At 49.2% G+C, this 27634-nt stretch overlaps 1 protein-coding gene across 1 annotated transcript in view; it reads left to right on the top strand.

Annotated features, from left to right (window-relative positions):
* Positions 1-4070: 4070 nt before the first annotated feature.
* LOC124031767 (semaphorin-3G-like) overlaps positions 4071-27634 on the top strand; it is a 57806-nt gene continuing 34242 nt past the window's right edge. Inside the window, exons 1-2 of the mRNA XM_046343417.1 lie at positions 4071-4690; positions 26279-26439. Coding sequence (XP_046199373.1) covers positions 4582-4690; positions 26279-26439 — 270 coding nt within the window. The 5' untranslated portion in view covers positions 4071-4581. The remainder of the gene's footprint in view (positions 4691-26278; positions 26440-27634) is intronic.

Raw genomic sequence — 27634 nt, 5'->3', positions numbered from 1 at the left:
GTTATATTTGACCTACTGTATAACTGTATAACTGTATAACTGTAAACTGTAAACCCTGAAGGCTCCCAAAAGATCCACTGCTCTGATTCAAACACACACACACATGCACGCACGCACACACACACACAAGCACGCACGCACGCACACACACACACACAGACACACACACACACGCACAGACACACACATACGCACGCACGAACTCACACACACGCACAGACACACACACATGCACAGAAACACACACACACTCACACACACACACACGCACACACACGCACAGCCACACTGCTAGACCACCCCTGTGTAACTCTAAAATGAAACAGACTTAAATATTGACATACACCACAGTCACTCAACACACAACACATTCTAGGCTCACAAAGCAAAGAAGCAGAGGGATACATACACACACAAACACACTGCCACCCTCCCTTTGACACACTTGATGAATGTCTTTCTGGATGGAGGGGGTAAACAAATAAACGTTGGGCACCATGATCTCTGGGTCAGGGGTTATAGGTCACGGTCAATGACGATGCTGCTCTGATCATCTGTGTTCAGGTCGTGAACTTATCACACGGCGCAGCGTCATCCGCATCACTGTCCCCCCTGAGCCAAGTGTAATGGATTATCTACAGTACTTAACATGACGATTATTGTTGCACATCATCACTACATTGGTTATCTTCTGTAACTGTTGCTGTTGGTAGAGTCAGAGTGGTGTGTTTGCCAGATTCCCAGATGTTTTAAATGGTGATGAAATCATCCATCTTGAGGGGAGATTATCCTGACATATTTCCCCACAGAGAGAGCACTACTCTGGGGCCCGGAGCCAGGGAACAATCCCTCAGTCCTCCCCGGTGTAGGCTAGCAGCCAGAGAGATCCTAGCCTATGTAGAGTAAGGGACAGGAGGTCTATAGAGCCCCAAGAATAGATCCCTGAGGAGCTCCAAAGCTGTTTTGGAGGGGTCCAAGAATAGATCCCTGAGGAGCTCCAAAGCTGTTCTGGAGAGGTCCAAGAATAGATCCCTGAGGAGCTCCAGAGCGGTTTTGGAGGAGGTCCAAGAATAGATCCCTGGGGAACTCCAGAGCTTGTTTCAAAGTCACTATCGTAATGAACGTTACTGAGAGCACAGGTGGGGAATGTAAATTATATTGGGGAGACAAGGGAGTGAAGGAGAGAGAGAGTAGCAACATGAGAGAGAGCGAGAGCGAGATGGTGGGATAAGGAACATTCTAGATCAGGGGAGGGTTGCGAGAAGAAGGGGGAGTGTTGAGGAGGAGTGCATGTTAAAGGGAGTAGGGAGAGCTCAAGGCTTATTTGAGGACAGGGAGTGGGAGGAGGATATGTTAGTGGGGGAGTCAATAGTGAAAAGTGGAATGGTTGCTCAATGGGGAATAAAACCAGAAAGAATATATAACAGTGAGTGCTTTATTCAAGCAAAACCACAATCCACAACTGTGAGACTGGGATGAGTCAAAGACAATAACCTCCCAGGCCCAGAGCAGCATGTTCAAATGACATGTATAATTGACTCTCTCTCTCTCTTTGTTTGGGTCAGTACATGGATCTAAACATGCATTCTGGTAACACAAGATATGTGTTGTTTTTGACTGAGTATCTATAAACAGCGTTATTCAGTCTGACTATGTATGTGAGGCCAGTAGATGTAGCATTGACTCCACAGTCCTCTGCTCCCTCCCTCCCTCCCTCCCTCCCTCCCTCCCTCCCTCCCTCCCTCCCTCCCTCCCTCCCTCCCTCCCTCCCTCCCTCCCTCCCTCCCTCCCTCCCTCCCTCCCTCCCTCCCTCCCCCTCCCATGCTGCTGTGTTTAAAGGCACCGGTCAGCGGTCACTGCACAGGTCAGTCTGTAATCAGGGTCTGCTTAGAAGTGGGGCGACAACAGGGCTCATGAGCACCCCCTGACACCCCCATGGGGTCAAAGGTCAAATGTGACACACCCAGTTCCACGAGCCTGAGGGGGGGGGGCTCTGATGTTTGGGGTTTCAGGCTGGGTTTCTGTACAGCACTTTGAGATATCAGTTGATGTATGAAGGGCAAAATGAATGCATTTGATTTGATGTAACCATGGCAACCCAGGTGTCTGACAGGTAGGGTGGCAAGTACATTGTCTCGTGAAATGCACATAGCTACACACACATCACAGAGTGTATGTACACGCATGTATGTTCTTCTACTTTATAGCCATTTTTACTCAACACATCCGGACACATCTTCAGCCACTCTGCACCTGCACTATGATACTGTATATAGTGGTTTGTAGTAAAACCAGGTGTACTTTGTCTCTATCGGCCAAACGTGACTCAGCTCTCCTTCCTGTCCAGACTGTAGCTGCACACAGGCTTGCACACACACTCCTGCTCACGCACACACACTCATGCTCACGCACACACACTCCTGCTCACGCACACACAGGCACGCACACACACTCCTGCTCACTCACGCACACACAGGCACGCCCACACACTCCTCCTCTCAGGTTTTAATAATACAAAACCCTCTCTTCACCTTCAATCATCCCTCGCTCCTCCCCTCCCCTCTCTCCTCCCCAGCTCTGGGAGTGTACATACAGGGGGCAGGCTGAGGCAAGGTGGACTGTTGAGATAGATTCCAGAGGGGTCCCTGTGGCGAGAAGCAGCCTGTCGCCCCTGTCCGCTCCGATCCACTCCACTCCCTCTCAATCTCAGCATCCACGCTCAGCTCCAGAGAGGGATAAAACATTTATGAACCCCATCTTCCTGCCCCTAGGCAAGGCCTGGCCACTGGCTGTGGCTCCCCTCCACCACCACCGCCTCCTCTAACTGGCAGGGCAGGGACCGTGGAGAACGTGCATGGGGAGCGGGCAGCTCGGTTATTATCGACACAGCGATGTCCCCTTCACTGAGAGCAGCCAACGGTCGGTACTCAGTCCATCGACGTGAGGCATCTGAGTCACAGCACACGAACCCCAAATCATCCACATTTTACTCTCAGTTACAGGGGGCCTTGGTAGTGGAGGGGGGAAAAGATATTGTGGACAGCGTTGCTAGGGTGTCCGTCATTGCGTTGTGGTTGTTTTCAGATTGCGTGCGTTTTAGCGTATGATCCTGATGATAGCCGTCAGACGTTCTGCATGGTCAACATGGCCTCGGTATGGCCTACATGTACGTGGAGAGGGTCATAAATAGACCAAGTGATAAATCATTCTCTCTCTCTCTCTCTCTCTCTCTCTCTCTCTCTCTCTCTCTCTCTCTCTCTCTCTCTCTCTCTCACATACACACACACACACTGAACATAAGCAGTTCAACATTCTCTCTGCCATTCTCAATCATAGCTGGAGTACTGTTGGATAATTGGGGGAAAGTGATGCAATCTCAAAGAAGCTCCTATAGGATTGACATTTAACCCGAAAAATGTCTGGAACAATGTAACAATGTAACTCTGTCCAAAAGAAACGACATTTCTCCAAATATCCCCCTTCGATCATACAGTACATTCAACCATACACACATTTCTGTTGTTGCTGAACTTGGGTGTTCCAAAACATAAGGTTGCAAAGCTGTAGGATCCCTTATTGGTTAAGAGGATGTTCATTTTGTCCATTCCAATTAGGTGTTGCTATGGCTGAGCCAGCGCTGGAATGCATTGCCTATGTTTAGGTTATGTGGACAAGAACGGTTCCATTTTGCGTTGATCTCTTAATCAAGGTGCAAATACTACTCCCACTGCCATTGAATTCAAGTACAAGGGAAGGGAACATATTTTCTGGTAGAAACCAGTTTCACCAAAGGCAGTGGATTTTCACTGCCCTGACACCTTGAATGCTTAGCCATAACCCCTCTGAGACCCCTGCACATTTGGAGAGTGGAGGAGTACCCCCCCCCCCCCCAATTTAATTAAAGCACTGCACACGTTACAATAGCTCTCAAGGGGCAGGTCGCCCATGATGCGGACAGACCCAGTAATGCCACATTATTTTTGCGCACAGACCATGATAAATTAGACTATTCATTTCACTCCATTTCAGGTTCAAATACTTAAATCAGACATAGTCTTTATTAAGCAACATTCAATTACATCTCAATCGACTATTAAAAGAATTGAACCTATTTATTTATCACCTACAGAGGACTCCGGAGCATTTTCAGTTGAGAGCGTGTCTGGTGAGAGGCGGATCGCTTGGTTGGAGCGCTTCCCTTCGCTGGGCTGCTGCGCGGCTCTCTTGCATCTCCAGAGAAAGGCGGGGTGAGTCTATCCGGTCTATCCCAAGCCCTGTCGAAAAACGGACTCCTTCGGACATCTGAGAAGGAAAAAAAACTCCGGGGCTGGAGCAAAGGCTGTTCAGAGGGAAACGCGTGTTGAGACCATTAATATCTGAGACCATTACGCACGGAGTTCAGATACAGGATTGACCGAGTCCATCACGTTAATGACAATTTAGTTTAACCACTTTAAAAAATAAATATACAGTGATACAATCATTTAGAATAGAAATATTCGTTTGTTACAGAGGTGAATTGCAAGATTTCTAAAAACTCAAAGATCTATCGACAATTCAAAAGGACATTTCCAAGGAACCATGAAGGAATTATCAACTTTCTGCCACAGGGTGACTCTGGTTGCTCTACTTCTAACAACTGTCTCAGCTACCAAGACGAACGTACCACGACTCAGACTTTCATACAAAGGTAAAATACTAAATAAATGCATTTGATCACGTGCGTTTTCTGGTCAGTAGGACCAGGCTATATTGATTTATTTTGTAACATTTTCAAATGTTGATTTATTTGTAACGTTCTTTAAACGTGGGGAATAATTAAGTGATGTGTTTGACTCCTCATCTTAATTCAATTATGTGTCGTCGTTTGAAAATGCGTTTTGACAGAGTGCGCACAAGATGTTTGAACATGTTCCGTAACATTATTTGATTAAGTTCATTAGGTTCATTCGGCTACTTACTCCATGGCGTGTATATGGATTATAGCCTACTGATTTTGATTCATTATGACCGTACCCACTCCCGGGTAAGCACTCATTTTAAGAATGTTTGCTCGTGTGTTGGTGTGTGTGTGTGTGTGCGCGCGCGTGTATGTGTACACAACACAGGTGTGAGTGCTCTCCACAGTGCAGATTCAAGCGCCATTAATTGTGGGCAACACCGCGAATGAGAGATCTCTGAATTTGTTTGAAACCCTCCGAAAGTAAATGTGTAGCTATTATAGACCTATATAATAACGTTGTATTAGTAATAGGCCTACAACATTTTTTAACTAATGTCCTGTTGACCTGAACATTAGGCTACATTTGTTCATATGAACGAAAAACATGACGCATGTTTAAGGCCTATAAATCCAAGAAACTCCGTTTTTTCCCCCAAATAATATTTCGATTAAATGTGACTCAGTAATATATATCATGTAATTTCATAAACACGAATACGTTTAATTGCTTTTATCCCATTGTGTCTGCATGTCAGGCACACCCTTACAATAGTATTTTATTTGCAACACGCTTTTATCGCAAAGGCCTATGCTTGATATAATTTGGGTGAGTTAAATATTTTCACTCGCACTGGCGTCTTGGAGGGTCTTGTCAAGGTGGGAAATGATTGTGTAAATATGGTTGATTGTGGGCTACTTAGTTTGTTGGTTTTAACTTAACTTTGATAGATCGCCTACCTTTGGCCCTGAAGGGCGTTTGGTGTGTTTTCACCTCTTCGCCTTCGGGCACACCGTGGCGCCCGAGAAGTGTATTCAATTACTGCCAAGGCAATTACGTTTTATAGAGCGCGCGGTGCACGGCTGTTCAACACGGAAACCGGTAGGCTCTGTCTCTGCAAACTCAGCGAGTAAAAATACAAAGATTAGTCATTTATTGTCTGACAACCACTTTCATTCAACTGCTGCTTTTTCTGCGGCTCGTGGTTTTACAGCGGGAGAACGGTGGTCCTTGATCAGCCTCACAATGTTAGACATTTGGAACCGTGTCGGATTACGGTCCTAAATGCCTTGAATGTCTGGTAGCCTACCTAGAGTATCCTCATGACTCAGGCTGCCTGTATGGAGAGGTGCTTGGCTTGGCTGGACCAGAGTGTTGGAATTCCCTGGTCAGTGTTCACAAACATGGCCCTTCCCCAGTCCAAGTGAGTCTGCAATTATTATTGGTTAAAAATCAAAAAAAGGATTTCCTCCTGTTGGAGTCGATGTTTTCATTAGAAAAGAATCACTCCATTTTTTTTCTCTCCATATCCTGTTGCAGGAAAAATGGCACATCGAACTGGCTTGTAAATTTCCCTGGTATTGACATCTTGACCATAGAGTTCAGTTAGTTTCCTCTGTTCAGACCCACTATATAACCCGAGGCATCATCCTTTCCCTGGGGCTTTAGAGGTCATTTAGAAACAGGAAACATTGTCATTTTCTCATCTAATCAACGAGTAGGAGTTAAAGCAGGAAGGTGCACCCAGCAGCCCTACTTCCTCTAAATCACCACTACCACTTCTGCCCTCCATCTGTTACACCCCTCCACCCCTCCATCCCTCCACCCCAACCCTTCCACTGCTTCACTCAAAGATTATCATCAGTTAGTTAATCCTCCAATCGGTTCCTCTGATCAGAGTCCCTCTCCCCCGTTCCCCTATTGGTTGATCCCACATATGGTGGCGCTCCTGCCTCTTGCTTCCTGCCTCCTGCTCTGTGTGTCAGGCTGGAAAGATGGTCGGTGAGAGAGCAGACTGGGTTTGTGATGGGAAGTGGGGAACAGCCCCTAAACCCCTGGCAGTGGGCTCGTAAAGTGTTTCTGGGGCTCCGGGTCGGGGGCCGGGTGTTTACGGGGGTTCTCAGGGGGTGTCATCGTAGCCCCAGGTCTGTTCTGTGCGTTGCAGCTGAGCATTTGTAGATGGAGCCCCCCACAGTCCCTCTGTCTCCTCACCTCCCACCATGTCCCCTTCCTCCCCCTCCCCATCAATCATATGCAGACCTCAGGAGGATAAATATGCCCGGGCAGTGGACACACTACTCACACACACACACACACACACACACACACACACACACACACACACACACACACACACACACACACACACACACACACACACACACACACACACACACACACACACACACACACACACACACACACACACACACACACACACACACACCTCTCTCTCTCTCTTGCTCGCATGTACACGAACACAAGAACACAGACAAACACACTGCTCCTCATCATCACCCATTTTGAAAGTGCTGCAGATGGAGGAGCTGCTTGTTTTAGTTGACATGAATGAAGGAGTCTGTTTTTACAGTGTTGCCCAGATGTTGTTCCAGGGGGATTTAGAAGTCTCTCTCTCTCTCTCACTCGCTCTCGTTCTCTCTCGCTCTCTCTCTCTCCTTCCTTAAGTGCTCCCAGGCTTCTGGAAGAAAAAAAGATTCTCAGAAACTGGGCCAGTTGGCTCATCGCACCAAAGAACTGTATACTGTACAGCGCTGAGAAATTGGAGTGAGAGAGTGAAATACGGAGTGAACTTCTGGTTCTATGACACGGATTGACAGAATCGGGTTGGACTGTAGCTCCGTCTGGCATTGCCCCTCCGCTCAACTCCAGTTGTTATGGAATTAGTTTAGGAAATCAAAAGCTCAAGGAAGTCTGAGGAGATGTTCTAGATGATCTACCGTTGAGTGGTGGATTGTTCAAGAATGATTGTCAGTAATATCTGTCTGTTCCAGTATATCCAAAAACAAGATGGCCGCCTTGCTGCTACAATACAGGGATGGTGACAGTGGCAGGTCCAGTGTATTCGGAAAGTATTCAGACCCCTTCCCCTTTTCCACATTTTGTTACATTACAGCCTTTGCTATGAGACTCGAAATTCAGCTCAGGTGCATCATAGTTTCAATTGATCACCCTTGAGATGTTTCTGGACATGATTTGGATTTGGAAAGGCACACACCTGTCTATATAAGGTCCCATTGTTGACAGTGCATGTCAGAGCAAAAACCAAGCCATGCGGAAGAAGAAATTGTCCGTAGAGCTCCGAGACAGGACTGTGTCGAGGCAAAACTGAGCAATCGGGGGAGAAGGGCCTTGGTGAGGGAGGTGACCAAGAACCTGATGGTCACTCTGACAGAGCTCCAGAGTTCCTCTGTGGAGATGGGAGAACCTTCCAGAAGGACAACCATCTCTGCAGCACTCCACCAATCAGGTTTTTAGGATAGAGTGGCCAGACGGAATACACTCCTCAGTAAAAGACACATGACGGTCTGCTTTTAGTTTGCCAAAATGCACCTAAAGGACTCTCAGACCATGAGAAACAAGATTCTCTGGTCTGATGAATGCAAGACTGAACTCTTTGGCCTGAATGCCAAGCGTCATGTCTGGGGGAAACCAGGCACCATCCCTATGGTGAAGCATGGTGGTGACAGCATCATGCTCTGGGGATGTTTTTCAGCATCAGAGACTGGGAGACTAGTCAGGATCGAGGGAAAGATGAATGGAGCAAAGTACAGAGAGATCCTTGATGAAAACCTGCTCCAGAGCACACAGGACCTCAGACTGGGTCTAAGGTTCACCTTCCAACAGGACAATGACTCTAAGCACACAGCCAATACAATGCAGGAGTGGCTTCGGGACAAGTCTCTGAATGTCCTTGAGTGGCACAACCAGAGCCCAGACTTGAACCCCTTCGAATGTCTCTGGAGAGACCTGAAAATATCTGTGCAGCGACGCTCCCCATCCATCCTGACAGAGCTTGAGAGGATCTGCAGAGAAGAATGGGAGAAACTCCCCAAATACAGGTGTGTCAAGATTATAGCGTCATACCCAAGAAGACTCAAGGCTGTAATCACTGCCAAAGTAAAGAGTCTGAATACTTATGTAAATGGTATATTTCAGTTTAAAAAATGTTATAACCTGTTTTTGCTTTGTCATTATGGGATATTGTGTGTAGATTGATGAGGGGGAAAAACAAACAATTGAATCCCATTTTAGAATAAGGCTGTAACGCAACAAAATGTGGAAAAAGTCAAGGGGTTTGAATACTTTCAGAATGCACTGTAGCTAACTGCCGACGCCCGACACCTCAGATCTGTCATCTCTGCTGTTAACACACTCTGTGGCGTTCTCACACACGTGTGTGTCTGGTGTCTGAGCCTTGCTGAAGTGTCACCGTGTCTGCCTCCTTCATGCCTAAACTTACCCATGGAGTTTTTTGTTGTTGTTTTAAACCTATCCCAAACCTTCACCCTTAACTTAACCATTCGGAATTAGTGCCTGAACTTAACCGTGGAAATGTTGAATTTATGGACAAAGGTTGGATTCTGCCGTGAGACGGAGGAGAGGAGAGAGGGAGAGGAACCCACGAGAGGTGTGAGAGAGAAGAGGGGGAGGCTGGGGAAATGAAAGAGAAAACGGAAGAGTCTAAGAAGATGTAGAGAAAGGGACTCATTATTTGTTCCACTTGTCAGACCTATGGGCGCTCTCTGGCCTCTGGCGAACCTGATGTGTGCTTCTTCATGACTATAAAGGAAATTAGATTGAGGTGAAGTTGAGAAGAAATTATTTATTGGCAGGGTAGATCTTATTTTTTTAAATGCCCCATCAAGTCAAAGTGAAAACAGGTGTGGCTATAAACCATACCCACCTAGATGCAACCACTCTTCAGACAAGCCCAGCCCCCCGCTCTAGTAGCTCCTACTCCTAGTCAGGGCAGCCCCCCCCCCAGTAGCTCCTACTCCTAGTCAGGGCAGCCCCCGCCCCAGTAGCTCCTACTCCTAGTCAGGGCAGCCCCCGCCCGAGTAGCTCCTACTCCTAGTCAGGGCAGCCCCCGCCCCAGTAGCTCCTACTCCTAGTCAGGGCAGCCCCCGCCCCAGTAGCTCCTACTCCTAGTCAGGGCAGCCCCCGCCCCATTCGCTCCTACTCCTAGTCAGGGCAGCCCCCGCCCCAGTCGCTCCTACTCCTAGTCAGGGCAGCCCACGCCCCAGTAGCTCCTACTCCTAGTCAGGGCAGGTCAGTGTGACTGGGGAGTAATGGATTACGCAGCCATGGATGGAGCTCAGTCAGGGGAGGCCTGAACAATGCATCATTGTGTCTGTAGCGATGGCTATAACTGGGAGCTATCCACTGCCTCCAATTAGGTAATAAGGCCTGGCAACACGCCTTCCTCTCCCCGTCTCCCCACAGTGCCACATCTGGTAGGGGTCTGGGCTTTCCGTCCATGACAGCCATGCACCGTATTAAGTGGAGAGTAATCTGATGTTGAGATGCGTTCCGATTTGGTGTTCAGATGTGGTTCTGATAAGGTACCGTTACTGTACTGCGTTTGTCTGTCCAAGTCACCATGCCTTCGGCCATTCTGTTTGGAGTCATGTCCATCTGGTTCATATCGCTTTGACACACACAACACACACACACACACGCATGCACACGCATGCGTACGCACGCACGCACGCACACGCTGTGATTAATCCCATGGTCTGTTTCTTTAACCTCTCTGTAGATCATTGTCTGGGGAGCCATTAGAGTCCAGCTGAGCCGCAGCATGACACAAGCTAGAGCAGTAAGCATTGAGAGCAGCAGGGTCAGTGTGGCAGGCCTGACTCTATAGGACGAGTGTGTGTTAAGGGCATGTTAGAGCAAAGAGAGGGATTGGTGGAGGCATGAATGGAGGGGACGGTGAAATAACGACGGAAGGGGGATGTAAGGAGGTAACGGCGGAACAGAGGTGAGAGGATGAAGAGAGGGGAGAGCAGGGGAAAGATAGAGGGATGAAAGGGAGGGGAGAGCAGGGGAAAGAGAGGGATGAAAGGGAGAGCAGGGGAAAGATAGAGGGATGAAAGGGAGAGCAGGAGAAAGATAGAGGGATGAAAGGGAGGAGAGAGCAGGGGAAAGATAGAGGGATGGAAGGGAGAGCAGGGGAAAGATAGAGGGATGAAAGGGAAGAAAGAGCAGGGGAAAGGTAGAGGGATGAAAGGGAGGAGAGAGCAGGGGAAATGTAGAGGGATGAAAGGAGGGGAGAGCAGGGGAAAGATAGAGGGATGGAAGGGAGAGCAGGGGAAAGATAGAGGGATGAAAGGGAAGAAAGAGCAGGGGAAAGGTAGAGGGATGAAAGGGAGGAGAGAGCAGGGGAAAGGTAGAGGGATGAAAGGGAGGGGAGAGCAGGGGAAAGGTAGGGGGATGAAAGGGAGGGGAGAGCAGGGGAAAGGTAGAGGGATGAAAGGAGGGGAGAGCAGGGGAAATGTAGAGGGATGAAAGGGAGGGGAGAGCAGGGGAAAGGTAGAGGGATGAAAGGGAGAGCAGGGGAAAGATAGAGGGATGAAAGGGAGAGCAGGGGAAAGATAGAGGGATGAAAGGGAGAGCAGGGGAAAGATAGAGGGATGAAAGGGAGAGCAGGGGAAAGATAGAGGGATGAAAGGGAGAGCAGGGGAAAGATAGAGGGATGAAAGGGAGAGGAGAGCAGGGGAAAGGTAGAGGGATGAAAGGAGGGGAGAGCAGGGGAAAGATAGAGGGATGAAAGGGAGAGCAGGGGAAAGGTAGAGGGATGAAAGGGAGAGCAGGGGAAAGATAGAGGGATGAAAGGGAGAGCAGGGGAAAGATAGAGGGATGAAAGGGAGAGCAGGGGAAAGATAGAGGGATGAAAGGGAGAGCAGGGGAAAGATAGAGGGATGAAAGGGAGAGCAGGGGAAAGATAGAGGGATGAAAGGGAGAGTAGGGGAAAGATAGAGGGATGAAAGGGAGGGGAGAGCAGGGGAAAGGTAGAGGGATGAAAGGGAGGGGAGAGCAGGGGAAAGGTAGAGGGATGAAAGGAGGGGAGAGCAGGGGAAAGATAGAGGGATGAAAGGGAGAGCAGGGGGAAATGTAGAGGGATGAAAGGAGGGGAGAACAGGGTAAAGGTAGAGGGATGAAAGGGAGAGCAGGGGGAAAGGTAGAGGGATGAAAGGAGGGGAGAGCAGGGGGGAAAGGTAGAGGGATGAAAGGGAGGGGAGAACAGGGGAAAGATAGAGGGGATGAAAGGGAGGGGAGAGCAGGGGAAAGATAGAGGGATGAAAGGGCGGGAGAACAGGGTAAAGGTAGAGGGATGAAAGGGAGAGCAGGGGGAAAGGTAGAGGGATGAAAGGAGGGGGAGAGAGCAGGGGAAAGGTAGAGGGATGAAAGGGAGGGGGGAGAACAGGGGAAAGATAGAGGGATGAAAGGGAGGGGAGAGCAGGGGAAAGATAGAGGGATGAAAGGGCGGGGAGAACAGGGTAAAGGTAGAGGGATGAAAGGGAGAGCAGGGGGAAAGGTAGAGGGATGAAAGGAGGGGAGAGCAGGGGAAAGGTAGAGGGATGAAAGGGAGGGGAGAACAGGGGAAAGATAGAGGGATGAAAGGGAGGGGAGAGCAGGGGAAAGATAGAGGGATGAAAGGGCGGGGAGAACAGGGTAAAGGTAGAGGGATGAAAGGGAGAGCAGGGGAAAGGTAGAGGGATGAAAGGAGGGGAGAGCAGGGGAAAGGTAGAGGGATGAAAGGGAGGGGAGAACAAGGGAAAGATAGAGGGATGAAAGGGAGGGGAGAGCAGGGGAAAGATAGAGGGATGAAAGGGAGGGGAGAGCAGGGGAAAGATAGAGGGATGAAAGGGAAGAAAGAGGAGGGGAAAGGTAGAGGGATGAAAGGGAGGAGAGAGCAGGGGAAAGGTAGAGGGATGAAAGGGAGGGGAGAGCAGGGGAAAGGTAGGGGGATGAAAGGGAGGAGAGCAGGGGAAAGGTAGAGGGATGAAAGGAGGGGAGAGCAGGGGAAATGTAGAGGGATGAAAGGGAGGGGAGAGCAGGGGAAAGGTAGAGGGATGAAAGGGAGAGCAGGGGAAAGATAGAGGGATGAAAGGGAGAGCAGGGGAAAGATAGAGGGATGAAAGGGAGAGCAGGGGAAAGATAGAGGGATGAAAGGGAGAGCAGGGGAAAGATAGAGGGATGAAAGGGAGAGCAGGGGAAAGATAGAGGGATGAAAGGGAGGGGAGAGCAGGGAAAAGGTAGAGGGATGAAAGGGAGGGGAGAGCAGGGGAAAGGTAGAGGGATGAAAGGAGGGGAGAGCAGGGGAAATGTAGAGGGATGAAAGGAGGGGAGAGCAGGGGAAAGATTGAGGGATGAAAGGGCGGGGAGAGCAGGGGAAAGATTGAGGGATGAAAGGGCGGGGAGAACAGGGTAAAGGTAGAGGGATGAAAGGGAGGGGAGAGCAGGGGGAAAGGTAGAGGGATGAAAGGAGGGGAGAGCAGGGGAAAGGTAGAGGGATGAAGGGGAGGGGAGAACAGGGGAAAGATAGAGGGATGAAAGGGAGGGGAGAGCAGGGGAAAGATAGAGGGATGAAAGGGAGGGGAGAGCAGGGGGAAAGATAGAGGGATGAAAGGGAGGGGAGAGCAGGGGAAAGATAGAGGGATGAAAGGGAGGGGAGAGCAGGGGAAAGATAGAGGGATGAAAGGGGAAGGGAAGGAATGGCTCAGAGTTGAGCACCTGAGGATGAGACACAGAGTCCCTTTCAGCAGGCAGGGTTGAGGGTTCGAGGCCTAACAAAGTGTCATTGATCATCTGTCATGTAGATTAGTTCTCCCCTGTCCACATGAGGGCTAGAAATGTGTGTGTGTGTGTGTTTGCGTGCGTGTGTGTGTGTGTGTTAGTCCGAGAGAGAGTGTCTATGCAAGTCTGTTTCTCTATATACACATTATACAGTCTCTGTGTGTCTGTATATTTGATTGTGTGTGTATAAAGAAACATTTCCATCCTGGATGGACAATAAAGTTGTATTCTATTCTATTCTATATGTGAGTATAAATACGTCACCCTTGTTAAGTGTATTTGTGTTTTCAGGGCTCAGTTCTGTCTGACCAGCGTGTCTAAGTGAGCCCTTCACAGTGCATTGTGTGAAGAGCTAGCCAATATCAACCCCAGTGTCCGGAGAAATGACAACGCTGTCCATGCGTGGAACAAATTACACAAATGGCTGCAGTCCAGGGGGTTAAATCTATTTATCTGACCTGTTCCCACAATCCCACCCCATCCCCCTGTCATCCACCTCTCCAAACCTTCTACGTCCTTTTTGTCTTCAAGTGGTTTTATTTCATAACGGGGACAGCCTGGCCGGGAGTTGCTGTGCCATCTTAAAGATGGATGCCAGGGGTTTGAAGTGGGCTCTTTCTTTCTTTCTTTCTTCATAAAAGGCTCTCCCTCCCCTCGGGTTGGGTAAACAGCTCAGACCTCTGCTGTGCAGTTCACTGGAGAGCGAGAGAAAGCGAGAGACAGAACGAGGGAGAGGGAGGGAACGAGAGAGAGCGGGAGAGAGAGAGATGGAACTGTGGTCCTGCTTGGCCCATAGCACAGGCAAAGAAAGAAAGAGAGAGAGAAAAAGATCCATGATTCGAGGGAGAGGGAGGAGTATTTATGTTAGGGTATGAAAAGCTCTACCTAAAGCAATACGGGCTCTCATAGCTACTCTACTAGGGGTTAGCAGGGTTTGTATATTTTTTCTGACTGCTGCTGGGGTTGGCCCTTGCTGCCTGCCGGTGCAAGCTGGCCCGGTGAGAGAGTTAGTGAGGGGGGCTACAGTTTCAACTGGGGCTGCAGGGCCTGTGGTCCTACGGGTCCCATGAGGCTCGGAAACTAGGGGTGGTAGTATTGACAGGAATGTCTAAATGCTAGGGGGGTTGGGTACGTAAACACAGGTCTTTGCCCTCCCGCTTCCCCCAAAATACTACTGTAATCACACTGATTGGACGTCGCATCTACCGTTGTCCTCTGACTCTGATTTCTCCTATTTGGCTGATGTTCAGCGCAGTGAACACAGGAAGCGGAGAACGTTCTTCATCCGTTTTGGCAAATGAGACAACAGAGGATTTGGTGGAAGGAAGGCCCTGCGTTTTCCCTGGGTTGGTCTGGGTGAGAGGCTACGTGTGGATGTCATGATGAGTGTTGGAATAAAGAATGGACTTGAGATGGTGTCAGAATGTTGTTTGCATGTGTGTATGTGAGTGGGTTAGCGTAACGTGTGTCTACCCGTGTGTCTACCCGTGTGTCTACCCGTGTGTCTACCCGTGTGTCTACCCGTGTGTCTACCCGTGTTATTGCACTAGAGATGCACTGCTGGTGAGTTTGGCTGTGGGCCAGTTGAAGGTGAGCAGGAGAAAGCCTGGGGTGATGGGAACTCCCTCTGAGAGCGTTCACAGCGCAGACAGTCCGTGTCGCTCACAGTGATGTCAGCTGCTATGAACCCCCCCCCTGCTGTCAGCTGCACTGCCTCCGCAATCAATTAGTTCCACCCAGGAGCTGCTGACAGGAAGTGCCAAGAGCAACATCACCCGCTGCACATTCTATAATTATTACAGGGAACACACGCACATCCACACAGACGCACGCATGCATGCACACACACACACACACACACACACACACACACACACACACACACACACACACACACACACACACACACACACACACACACACACACACACACACACACACACACACACACACACACACACACACACACACACACACACTGCACACATTACCTCAACGCTCCTGGCGATTGTATAGGCTGCATTTAACTGATACCTGAGCCAATACTCCGTACAGACGATGTGGTGTGTGTGTGTGGACACTTGTGTGTCCATCCCTAGATCAGTGTGTGTGTATATGCATTTGTTAATTAAGAGAGTGCTTCAACATTGGGCACTGCCTGCCTGCCGCTGATAGAGGGAGCCAGCTGGTACAGACCAGGGAGACTGCCTGCCTGCTAGAGTTGATGAGGGTAATTTCTTCATTACATAGAGAGGAGGAGGGAGACTTTCTCCGCTGGGTCTAGGAGGACTAGATTGGACTGGGCCTTCCAGGACCCCACTAGACCCTCCAGAAGTGGCCTGGTTCTGGTTATTCTGACGCACCTTGTTGGGAAGCACTGGGAACGCTTAACAGACGATCGACCACTTCGTTGGGACGTATCATCAAGTCCCTGTCCCTTTTCACGGCCCTCCCTACTAGCCGTTTACACTTCAGCCCCAATTCCCCCATAATGCCTGGTTTAGGGTATTTTATGAGCACTGGGTGTGAGCCAGCAGGGTTTGGACTGGGTCTGGGGGCGAAACCTCAAACCACTGTGAAAGTTTACAGTGAATTGGCCGTCCTTTTGATAAGGGGGTTGATTGGAGTCCGGGATGCTGAGGTCACCCTCTCCGCCCCTCTCTCCTTTCTCTCCCCCGGCCTGTTGGTTGACTCTGTGGGGTAATTCTATGACTCTGCTCAGATAGGCGTCCTGAGACGACTGATAAGCGAGAGGTTCCAGGATGTGTGTGTGTGTTTGTTTGCGCGCACGTGCGCCCCTGTGTGTGTGTGTGCGCGCGCCTGTGTGTGCGTGCCACTGGATCCATTCTGACAGAGCCCTGGCAGTGGTTTGAAGAATGGACTTTATCAGTGCTAACCTCAGGGCCCGCAGGGCCGACTTCTGTCTCCACTGAGGACATTTACAACGCAGAGGTCAAACATTCATCATGTGTGGTCATAGACATAGAATGACTAGCGTGCTTAGGAGCAGAGGATCGGCCCAATGCACGGTCTCTGCCAAACAGACGAACGAGCACGCCCTCACACACACGTGCCGCGTGGAGTTACTCCATGTAATGCCGTGGGGGAGGACGACGTTAAAGCCAGGCCACCACCAGCGGGCGGAGTAACCCAGAGTGATGTGTGTCCCCAGCCAAGACAAACACCTGACTTCTGTCCCATAGACACAAAGACCCCTTTATAGACCCCATTCAGATCCACAGTCCCCATACACAGTGTATAATCTAGGAAAGAGCAGCTTGGGGGGATGAAATATGGCACATGCTGTTCTGTGAAGGTGTGTGTGTGTGTGTGTGTGTGTGTGTGTGTGTGTGTGTGTGTGTGTGTGTGTGTGTGTGTGTGTGTGTGTGTGTGTGTGTGTGTGTGTGTGTGTGTGTGTGTGTGTGTGTGTGTGTGTGTGTGTGTGTGTGTGTGTTTGTGTGTGTGTGTGCGCGTGTGCGTGCGTGCGTGCGTGCGTGTGTGTGTGCGAGTGCTTACTTGTGTGTGTATGATTCCACGGTTGGTTATATATGACAGGCCCAGAGATGGCGGGGGACGCGTGGACAGGAAACACAGGGCTTTCCTGTGTCACAGGCATCTGTTATGGGGCAGGTTGACACGGATCATGGTGGCAGTCCTGCCAAGTGGGTCCCTTGTGGGTCCGGCCAAAAAGGAGGGGGTGGGTAGTCTGGACAGTGGAGCAGATGGGGAGGGAGTGGGAGAAGATGGAGGAGGAGGTAAGATGGCTGACTTGTGTGTAGACTCAGATTCCCAGCATTCTTGACTCAGATTCCCAGAGTCTTTTAAAGGGTGCAATGAATGACTCTCTCTCTCTCTCTCTCTCTCTCTCTCTCTCTCTCTCTCTCTCTCTCTCTCTCTCTCTCTCTCTCTGTGTGTGTGTGTGTCGTCCTATGTGTGTGTTATCTGTGGTGTGTGTGTGTACTAACCGCCAGGTGTGTAGAGACAGACACACACACACACACACCTTCGCTATCTTCCTTTTGCATGTGAAAAAACTTGTCAGATGGAGGAGATAGAGGGAGAGAGGTGTGGGAGAGATGTGGCGATGACAGGTGTGAGATTGAGACAAGGAGAGAGAAGGGATTTGAACTGTACCATGAAGAACGAGTGAAGGAGAGAAGAGAGAGAGTGAATGGTGCATGGTGTGGCCCCTGGGGTCTAACGGGCCTCCGATGTGCCCCCCTCCTCCTCCCCTAGCCCCTCAACCCCTCATCCCTCGCCCTGAGCTCAGAATAACTCCTCCAGCCATTCCTAAACACCCTAACGACTAAACCTCAATTTGTTCCTTGTAGAAGAGACAATCAAATACGAGAGCCTTGGCCGCTCCCTCATATTCCCCGTCCTCCTCTCTCTGTCCCTTTCTCTCTCTCTCTATCGCTCTCTTCACCTTAGTCTCTCCTTCTCACGCTCTTCCAATCGTTGTTTTTCCGTCTAAACACTGAAATAATACAGCTAGATTGAGGTTCTTTTTAAGACAAAATCCATCTCTCAGAATATATCTTCACATACACAGCTGTGTGGATGATGGATGGAGGATGGAAATGTTGGACTTTAAACTATGTGGCCAAGGTTTTCAGAGGAGCTGTATTGATTGCAATGTCGCAGTAAGATAATACTGTGTGTGTGTGATTGGATGTTATGGTTACAATACCGAGAATGTGGAATATTGCATGTTGATGATTTTGGTAGTTGTTGTCCCAGTCCTGGAGTTGGTTAGAGGTTTTATTCATTACTGATCAAAGCTCTTGTGGCTGGTGGCAATGTGCACCACTAAGGTAGCGTTGTCTGGGTCAATGGGGGTGTGGTTGGCACACATACAGATAGTCTGGGTTGGCCTGAGTTGGTCTGGGTTGGTCTCGGGTTAGTCTGGGTTGGTCTGGGTTGATCTGGGTTGGTTCGGGTTAGTCTGGGTTGGTCTGGGTTAGTCTGGATTGATCTGGATTGGTCTGGGTTGATCTGGGTTAGTCTGGGTTGATCTGGGTTGTGTCTGTGTTGGTCTCGGTTAGTCTGGGTTAGTCTGGGTTAGTCAGTGTTGGTCTGGGTTAGTCTGGATTGATCTGGATTGATCTGGGTTAGTCTGGGTTGATCTGGGTTGTGTCTGTGTTGGTCTCGGTTAGTCTGGGTTAGTCTGGGTTAGTCTGAGTTGGTCTGGGTTGGTCTGGGTTGGTCTGGGTTGGTCTCAGTTAGTCTCAGGTGATCTGGGTTGGTCTTGATTGGTCTGGGTTAGTATTGGTTAGTCTTGCTTAGTCTTGGTTGGTCTTGGTTAGTCTAGGTTGGTCTGGGTTAGTCTGAGTTGGCCTGGGTTGGTCTGGGTTAGTCTAGGTTGGTCTGGGTTAGTCTGGGTTAGTCGGGGTTGTCTGGGTTGATCTGGGTTGTCCTAGTGTTGTATACTCTCCTACAGGGTCAATATTATCCCGCGGTTCAGGTGTCAGCACTGAGGACCATCCAGACAGGGAGCTGGACATACACACACACACACACACACACACACACACACACACACACACACACACACACACACACACACACACACACACACACACACACACACACACACACACACACACACACACACACACACACACACACACACACACACACACACACACACAAAAACACACACACACAAAAACACACACACACAAACCTATTATGGGGCATTAGCCTGTGGGGTGCCAGTATAGCGCGACCGGAGGAAGGACTCAGACGAGATGTTTACACTCTTAATCCACAGGACAAACACACAAGAAGACTGAAGAGGAGGGGAGAGGAGGAGAAAAGAGAAGGGCAAGAACCCTCCACAGACCCGACCTTCCCTGACCCCCTCCTCCCCTCCCCTCTCTCCAGCCTCCAGCCACTGCGTTTGGTTCCCAAAGCCCCAGACCCACAAAGAGTGACCCCTTTCTCTCTCTGTTTATTTGTGTCTGCGGGTCACCACAGTCGGAGGATAGAGTGGATACTTGGTTAAACGCTCTATGTAGGAGCGTAGTTGGTTTTAGTTTTGTTGAGTTGAGTTTAAGGCAAAATGGCTGTGATGATCAAGAACGGACATATGGAGAACAGGTGTACTACTTAGATTGTTTAGAGCAATCGTGTAACGGTGGCATGTTTTTCTCCATACGTGCAATGTTGTTTTTCTGCATTGGGGATTCTTTTGTTGGTCAGTAAGAGGGTTACAAGTGAATTGACATATATCTTACTGTGGGTGAGGTTTTTAAAGAGGTAAAAGATAGAGGGAATGGAGATGAAGATGGAGAGAGGGAAGGAGAAAAATAGAACACCTGTGTGGTGTGGCTGAGGTTGAGTTTTCAGAGGAAAAGCGTCAGACTGTTACAGTGCTAACAAGTGTGAGTGTGTGTGTGCTTGTCTGTGTGTCTATTTGTGTGTGTGTTTGCGTGTGTTTATGTGTGTGTGTTTTTGTGTATAGTATCTTCAGTTTGGGGGTTTTGGGGGTTGTAGGACATGGCCAGGAGATAGCGGCTAAAGCAATGGAGTATGAGCTGCATCACTGACAGGTCTCCTATATTCCTCTCTGTCAAAATATAGAGGTGAGAGCAGAGCAACGGATCACTGTCACGCGATAGTCGGCTGTCACGCCTTCAACACCCACACTTAGATGGCGCCGATGGAGAAGGGCGTCATCTTACGAGTTCCAACCCGACTTTGCTATTTCGTGACTTTTATCGTGTTTGTCTTTTTTATCTTACAGAAAGTTCAGACAATTATCACATATGACCTCCAAGCACTTCTGGACAAACACGACTTCATCTCTGACTCCACTGTTCCCTATTCCTTTGTTCCATGGGCCACCAAGACGCCTCCGACGCAGGAGACGAGGTGGAGTCCTGGGTGAGATCGAGGCGAAGAGAAATTCTAACGGCGCTCCCCTCCGTTCTATTGGCAAAATGTCCAGTCACTGGAGAATAAGATGGATGAGCTTCGTCTGAGAGTCTCCCATCAGAGAGACTTGAAAAGCAACAATATTCTTTTTCTTACTGAAACTTGGCCGGATGATGACGCTACCCACGTAGTTCTCAATGGATTCTCCAGGCAGTGGCGGGATTGGGCGGCGGCTTCAGGGAATGCGAAAGACGGAGGAGTGTTTTTTTTTTCATGAACGGAACCTGATGTGCTAATTCAATTGTGAAGGAAATCCCAAACTTTTGCTCACCTGATATAGAACACCTCATGGTGAGCTGCAGACCCTTTTATCTACCAAGAGAGTTCTCATCCGTAATTATCACGGCTGTCTACATCCCTCCACAAAGCCAACACCACTCTGGCACTCAACGAACTGTACGGGTCCATGAACAAATAAGAAACCGCTCACCCAGACGCAGCGTTTCTGGTGGGCGGAGACTTTAACAGGGGGAGGCTTAAAAGCGTCCTACCTCACTTTTACCGACATGTTTCCTATGACACTAGGGGCTCGAAAACTCTAAACCACTTTTATTCTACCCCCAGAAACACATACAAGGCCCTCGTTCGTCCTCCCTTTGGCAAATCTGACCAAGACTCCATTCTCCTGCTTCCTGTTTACCAACAAACGCTCAAACAGGAAGTACCAGTGATGAGCTTAATAAGGAGGTGGTCAGATGAAGCAGACGCGATCCTGGGATATGTTCCCGGGGTTCAACTGATAGCATTGAGGAGTTTACCACAACAGTCAAAGGCTTCATCAATAAGTGCATAGACGATGGCGCCCAAACATAGACTTCAAGGATGTATCCAAACCAAAAACCATGGATTACGGGAAATATCCGCACAGGGCTAAAGGTTGGGCTACCGCTTACAAGGTGGAAGCCTATTACGCCAGCTCCGAAGATCGTCATGTGTGGCCGGGCTTGCAGACAATAACGGATTAGAAAGGGAAACCCAGCCGTGAGTTGCTCAGCGATGCAGAACTCCCAAATGAGCTAAATGCCTTTTATGCTCGCTTCGAAGGAATTTCACACTGTGCCTTGTGTGAAAGCCCTTGTTTTTTTCCCGGATAACTGTGTGATCTCGCTCTCCGTTGTTGATGTGAGCAAAACGTTTAAACATATTAACAAGCACACAGAATACCAGGGTGCGTTCTCAAAGCTTGCACGGACCAGCTGGCAAGTGGCTTCGAGGACATTTTCAATCTCTCTTGTCCCAGTCTATAAAACCAACATGTTTCAAGCTGACCACCATTGTCCCTGTTCCCAAGAGCTCCAAGGTAACCTACCTAGTAACCTATGTGTGTGCCTACTATCGCACTGTAGCACTCACATCTGTAATTATGAAGTGCTTTGAAAGGCTGTTCATGACACACATCAACACCATCATCTCAGACACCTTAGAATCACTCCAATTCGCATACCGCCCCAACAGATCCACAGATGACGCAATCTCAATTGCACTCCACACTGCCCTCGCCCACCTGGACAAGAGGGGAAATAACTGTGTGAGAATGCTGTTCATAGACTACAGCTCAGCGTTCAACACCATAGTCCCCTCCAGGCAACAACACCTCCTCTATGCTAACTTTCAACACAGGGGTGTGTGCTTTGTCCCCTCCTGTATTCCCTGTTCACCCATGACTGACTCATGACTCCAAGACCATCACCAAGTTTGCAGACGACACGTCAGTGCTTGACCTGATCACCAACAGCATTGAGTCAGCCTACAGGAACGAGGTCAGAGACTTAGCAGTGTGGTGCCAGGTTAACAACCTCTCCCTCAACGTCAGCTGATCGTGGACTATAGGAGAGAGAGGGGAGAGCCCGCCCCCATCCACATCGACGGGGCTGTCGTGGAGCGGGTCGAGAGCTTCCAGTTCCTTGGCGTCCACATTACTAACGACTGAACATGTTCCACATAGTCGGGAAGAGGACACGGCAGCGCCTCTTCACCCTCAGACAGCCCAGTACATCACCGGGGTCGAGCTCCCTGCCATCCAGGACCTCTATATCAGGCAGTGTCAGAGGAAGACTCCAGCCACCCAAGCCATAGACTGTTCACTCTGCTACTGTCTGGCAAACGGTACCGGAGCATCAACTCTCGGATCAACAGGCTCCGAGACAGCTTCTACCCCCAAGCCACAAGAATGATAAATAGCCAAACTACTAGACATTCAATGAATGATACCTGAACTATCTGCACTGACTGTATCTTGCACTGTCCCTACGCACACTCACCATACGGTCCATATGTACACTCACCATACGGTCCATATGTACACTCACCATACGGTCCATATGTACACTCACCATACGGTCCCTACGCACACTCACCATACGGTCCCTACGCACACTCACCATACGGTCCCTACGCACACTCACCATACGGTCCCTACGCAGACTCACCATACGGTCCATATGTACACTCACCATAAGGTCCATATGTACACTCACCATACGGTCCATATGTACACTCACCATACGGTCCCTACGCACACTCACCATACGGTCCCTACGCACACTCACCATACGGTCCATATGTACACTCACCATACGGTCCCTACGCACACTCACCATACGGTCCCTACGCACACTCACCATACGGTCCCTACGCACACTCACCATACGGTCCCTACGCAGACTCACCATACGGTCCATATGTACACTCACCATAAGGTCCATATGTACACTCACCATACGGTCCCTACGTACACTCACCATACAGTCCATACGTACACTCACCATACGGTCCATATGTACACTCACCATACGGTCCATATGTACACTCACCATACGGTCCATATGTACACTCACATATCACACACACTACATATGCACAAACATGACACACACACACACACGCATACTGACACAACACAGACACACATACATACTGGTACTGGTACTCCCTGTATATTATCGCTCCATTGTGGATTTTACTCTATTCATCTTGTGTTAATATTTTTTAAACTTTGCATCATTGGGAAGGGCTTGTAAGCTGACATTTCACGGTCAAAGTCGACACCAGTTGTATTCGGCGCATGTGACCAATCAAATCTGATCTGATTTGAGTCACTCCACACTGACGCCTGAAGTTGATCGTCAGCTCCTACAGATCAGTGGGAAACGCCGAGCGCCCTGAATTCGTGTACAAGTAGGCTGCTCCAGGTTTGCTGCCTCTGTGTACGCTGATACATTTAAATGAAAACAGAGACCGCATTCCTGCACGTGTTCAGTTGGACTCAGACACTGTATCCTCGTCTGTAACATTATCTGCTACGGAATAGTATTGATGGGTGTTTCTGTCTGCCTATACTGTGTAATCTCCACCATACTACCTGGATCTCTCTACTACCCTGTCTGTCAACAGCATATTTATGTCACCTATGGCCCTCATCTGTACTTATCACTGTGCTTGCCTGTCTTTTTGGAATGTCTGTCAGTACCCCCCCCCCTCTCTGTTCATGCTCATGTCTTTGCCTCTGTGAGTCAGATCTCCTGTCTGTCTGTCCGTCCATCCTCATGTCCGCCTGCCTGGGTGCGTTCTGTTAACAATTATGCTTGGTTACTTGAACTGGAGAAGTTCTCGTGTAACTTTCCTGAGGTCGTAATAACAGGCAGCCCTATTGTTTGGCCTCTGCTGCACCAACTGTTTCATGGGATCCCAATTAAGGGTTTGGGTCTGACTCGTGCCACCTCTGCTTTTTCATTCATCTTGGTTCATGATCACGTTTTATTAGGAAATATATGAGAGGAAAAACACTGTAAAGTTTATAGTGCTCTCCACCTCTTGCCAAAGTTAATTATGGGAAGGGCTAACACAGACAGACAGACAGACAGACAGACAGACAGACAGACAGACAGACAGACAGACAGACAGACAGACAGACAGACAGACAGACAGACAGACAGACAGACAGACAGACAGACAGACAGACAGACAGACAGACAGACAGACAGACAGACAGACAGACAGACAGACAGACAGACAGACAGACAGAGACACACACACACACACACACACACACACACACACACACACACACACACACACACACACACACACACACACACACACACACACACACACACACACACACACACACACACACACACACACACACACACACACACACACACACCCTGAGAGACGAGCCCCTGTCACTCAACGCTCCTCCGAGTGTTTGCTGAGTGATGAACAAGGGCCTCTCTGCACCCAGCGACACCGTGTCCATCAGTGGGGCCCTACAGAGCTCTGGGGTTTAGGGCTCCGAGAGACACACACTGGGTTGATCTGCCAAAAACATACAAACCACCACCTCGCACCGATCTTGAACTGTGTGTCTCTGATTGTAGATGAATTTGTTATTTTTGATGTTGTTGCCAGAATAGCTGGAGAGAAGATCCAACAGTGAGCTGCTGTCTGTCTGTGAGACATTAAAGAGGAGACATGGCAGGGTGAAGGGATGTCTGTAGTGTAATGACAACACTCCCTGATCTGAATAATACCGTGGGTACTAATCTGCCTCTTCAATCAGTACTTCTGATCTGACGGTTAGAGATCAAACTCTCTCTCTCTCTCTCTTTGTTTTCTTTCGTCTCACTCTGTCCTCTTTCCCCCCAGTTGCTATCATTGTTTCCCTCGTTCTCTTGTAGTTTCTCTCCTTCCTGCACACTCATAGACACACACACCCTTCAAAAGTATCAAAGTGTTTTGGCTCCAGGCACGGAGTTCCACCTCCTGACTCCAGATTGGTGAGGGGAAGAGGGAGATCCCGTTGTGTACAGTCCAGTCTGGCAACACTTCACACACTCACACAGAGACCACAGACAGAGACAAGGACACACAGTACAGACACACACACACACACACTTTATGATCACAGGTCAAATCCTGTTTTCCTATTACAGTATTTCTGTCTTCTCTTATTACCTTCCATTTACCAGTGTCTAGGTCACCAGTGTCTAGGCCACCAATGGCTAGGCCATGCTAAATGTATACTAAACCAGCATACAAGCAGGACGTTAGAGGAGCATGCTTGGCCTCCCCACAACGCTCTCTGTTTAACATCTGCACATTTGTTTGGTCGATCTGGGACTGCACATTAGAGGAGAGCCAGTGAGCAGTGGACCCAGTGAATAGAGAGCGAGAATGTGTGTGTGTGTGTGTGTGTGTTTGTGTGTGTGGATGTGTCTGTATACCTTAGAGCCGCACGTTCCATGTTAACCCCTGCCCACCGCCATCTCCATGGCAAGACATCCTATCAACATACACTGTAGTTATATAGTGTCTAAAATGCTAGACCCGGAACATTCTAATTGAAACAATGTGCTGTATTGTACAGTAGAAGGAAGCAGTGGATGTTACCAGAACCATAAGGGACATATTTCAGATTTGTGACTCCACCCAAACCGCTCTTGATCTTTGTTTGTCATCACAGAACACTGAGTCATTCTCCCGCCTAGAGGCAAGCCTTCCAGTTCCAGGCCTCTACTGTTCTGGAAGCACCTCGAATCCATTTGAACGAACATGGAGATATCTGGCTCAGCAGGGAACCCAACCCAGAACCACTCACTCCCTTAGTTCTATTCCACAGACAAATGTCAGCTTTTCTTTAGCATATTGAGCAGATGTGTCGTAACGCTCCATTTTTGCATTTTTCTTCTTGTTAACGTAGTCCTCCGCTGGCTTGGTTTATCCTCACACGCTTTCCTCTGTTCTCCTCTCCTCTCTCTCATCCATCCATCCTCCTTCCTCTCCTCCCTCCACAGACCTTGTGGCCACCAACCGGTCCTCTATCTTCAGTGGGCATGACGGTCAGCTCTCTCTGACCGCTGTGTTTCTGGACGAGTACCATGACCGTCTGTTCCTGGGGGGCAAAGACGTCCTCTACTCCCTGAGACTGGACCATACCAACCCGGACTCCAAAGAGGTGAGTCCACATTCCCTGTGGGACTCCAGTACAACTCCATACACCCCCTACTTTACAACTTCAGGCAACAATCCTTACCTAAATAGTTTGTTCCTAAACTCCCCCATTGGCCGTGCTTATCAACGTTTATCAAAGCTCAGGCCCATCTGTAATGGGCCCGGGTTCTGTGGAGAGGAGTTAGTGTTGCTATTTAAGTTGCTGACTGGGGGCTGGGCTTACATTGGAAGCATGAAGATATACATCACACCAGGACTCCCAACACCACAGGCCTCTAAATCACCACTCTGCTCCCTTTTATCCAAGTCCAACTCTGGGATTCCTTACATATTCCCTGCAGAGATTAACACTTTCACAGTTTGAGTTTGTGGGACCTGCTGCTTGAGCAGTGTGTGTGTGCACGTGTGTGTGTGTCCTCATTCGGCCTGTGATAAACAGCCTCCTGTGTCTGCCATCCATATCCCAGTCTAGAGTTTACACTGGTCTCAATGCAGCTCTTCTTATCAGCACTCTGTGGTTTCCCAGCTGATACGGCAGCAGAGAGAGAGAGAGAGAGAGAGAGAGAGAGAGAGAGAGAGAGAGAGAGAGAGAGAGAGAGAGAGAGAGAGAGAGAGAGAGAGAGAGAGAGAGAGAGAGAGAGAGAGAGAGAGAGAGAGAGAGAGAGAGAGCAGGAGAGCTTAACCCTGGCCCCAGGTTTCTCCAGCTTCCTCCTCCACCTCACATATCATTCCCTCTAGAATTCATAAATCCCCCTGTATCTTGCCCTCACCCTGGTCCTCCATCATAGGCTAAGCCCTCTGCTCCCCTCCCTCATCACCTCTGTATATCAGACTTAACCTGCTCTGTACCAGTTTACTGTTGGACTCCATTTATAAAGTCAACTCACTATTGGTAATGTATAAACTCTTACGCTCAGTCTGGCTGGGTCCACTAGTATTTGACAAGGAGAAACAAACATGGACGAGTTGGGAAAATGAGCAGGTTGGCCCGTGAGCTGCCTCTAATAAACCCCATACATCTCTGAGGGTAGGCAAGGTTAAATGGTTGAGCGAGAGAAATGTCGATTGACACAAGCTTGCTATTTCATTCAAGCGAATAGTCAATTCCATAACCCCTCTCTCAGCCTCTTTCCCGTGGCTCCAGCCACAGCCCACTGCCCACAGCCCACAGCCCACTGCCCACAGCCCACTGCCCACCA

This window comes from Oncorhynchus gorbuscha, linkage group LG03, assembly GCF_021184085.1.
Source record: "Oncorhynchus gorbuscha isolate QuinsamMale2020 ecotype Even-year linkage group LG03, OgorEven_v1.0, whole genome shotgun sequence".
NCBI lineage: Eukaryota > Metazoa > Chordata > Actinopteri > Salmoniformes > Salmonidae > Oncorhynchus > Oncorhynchus gorbuscha.
This window is presented reverse-complemented; position numbering and strand designations above follow the sequence as displayed.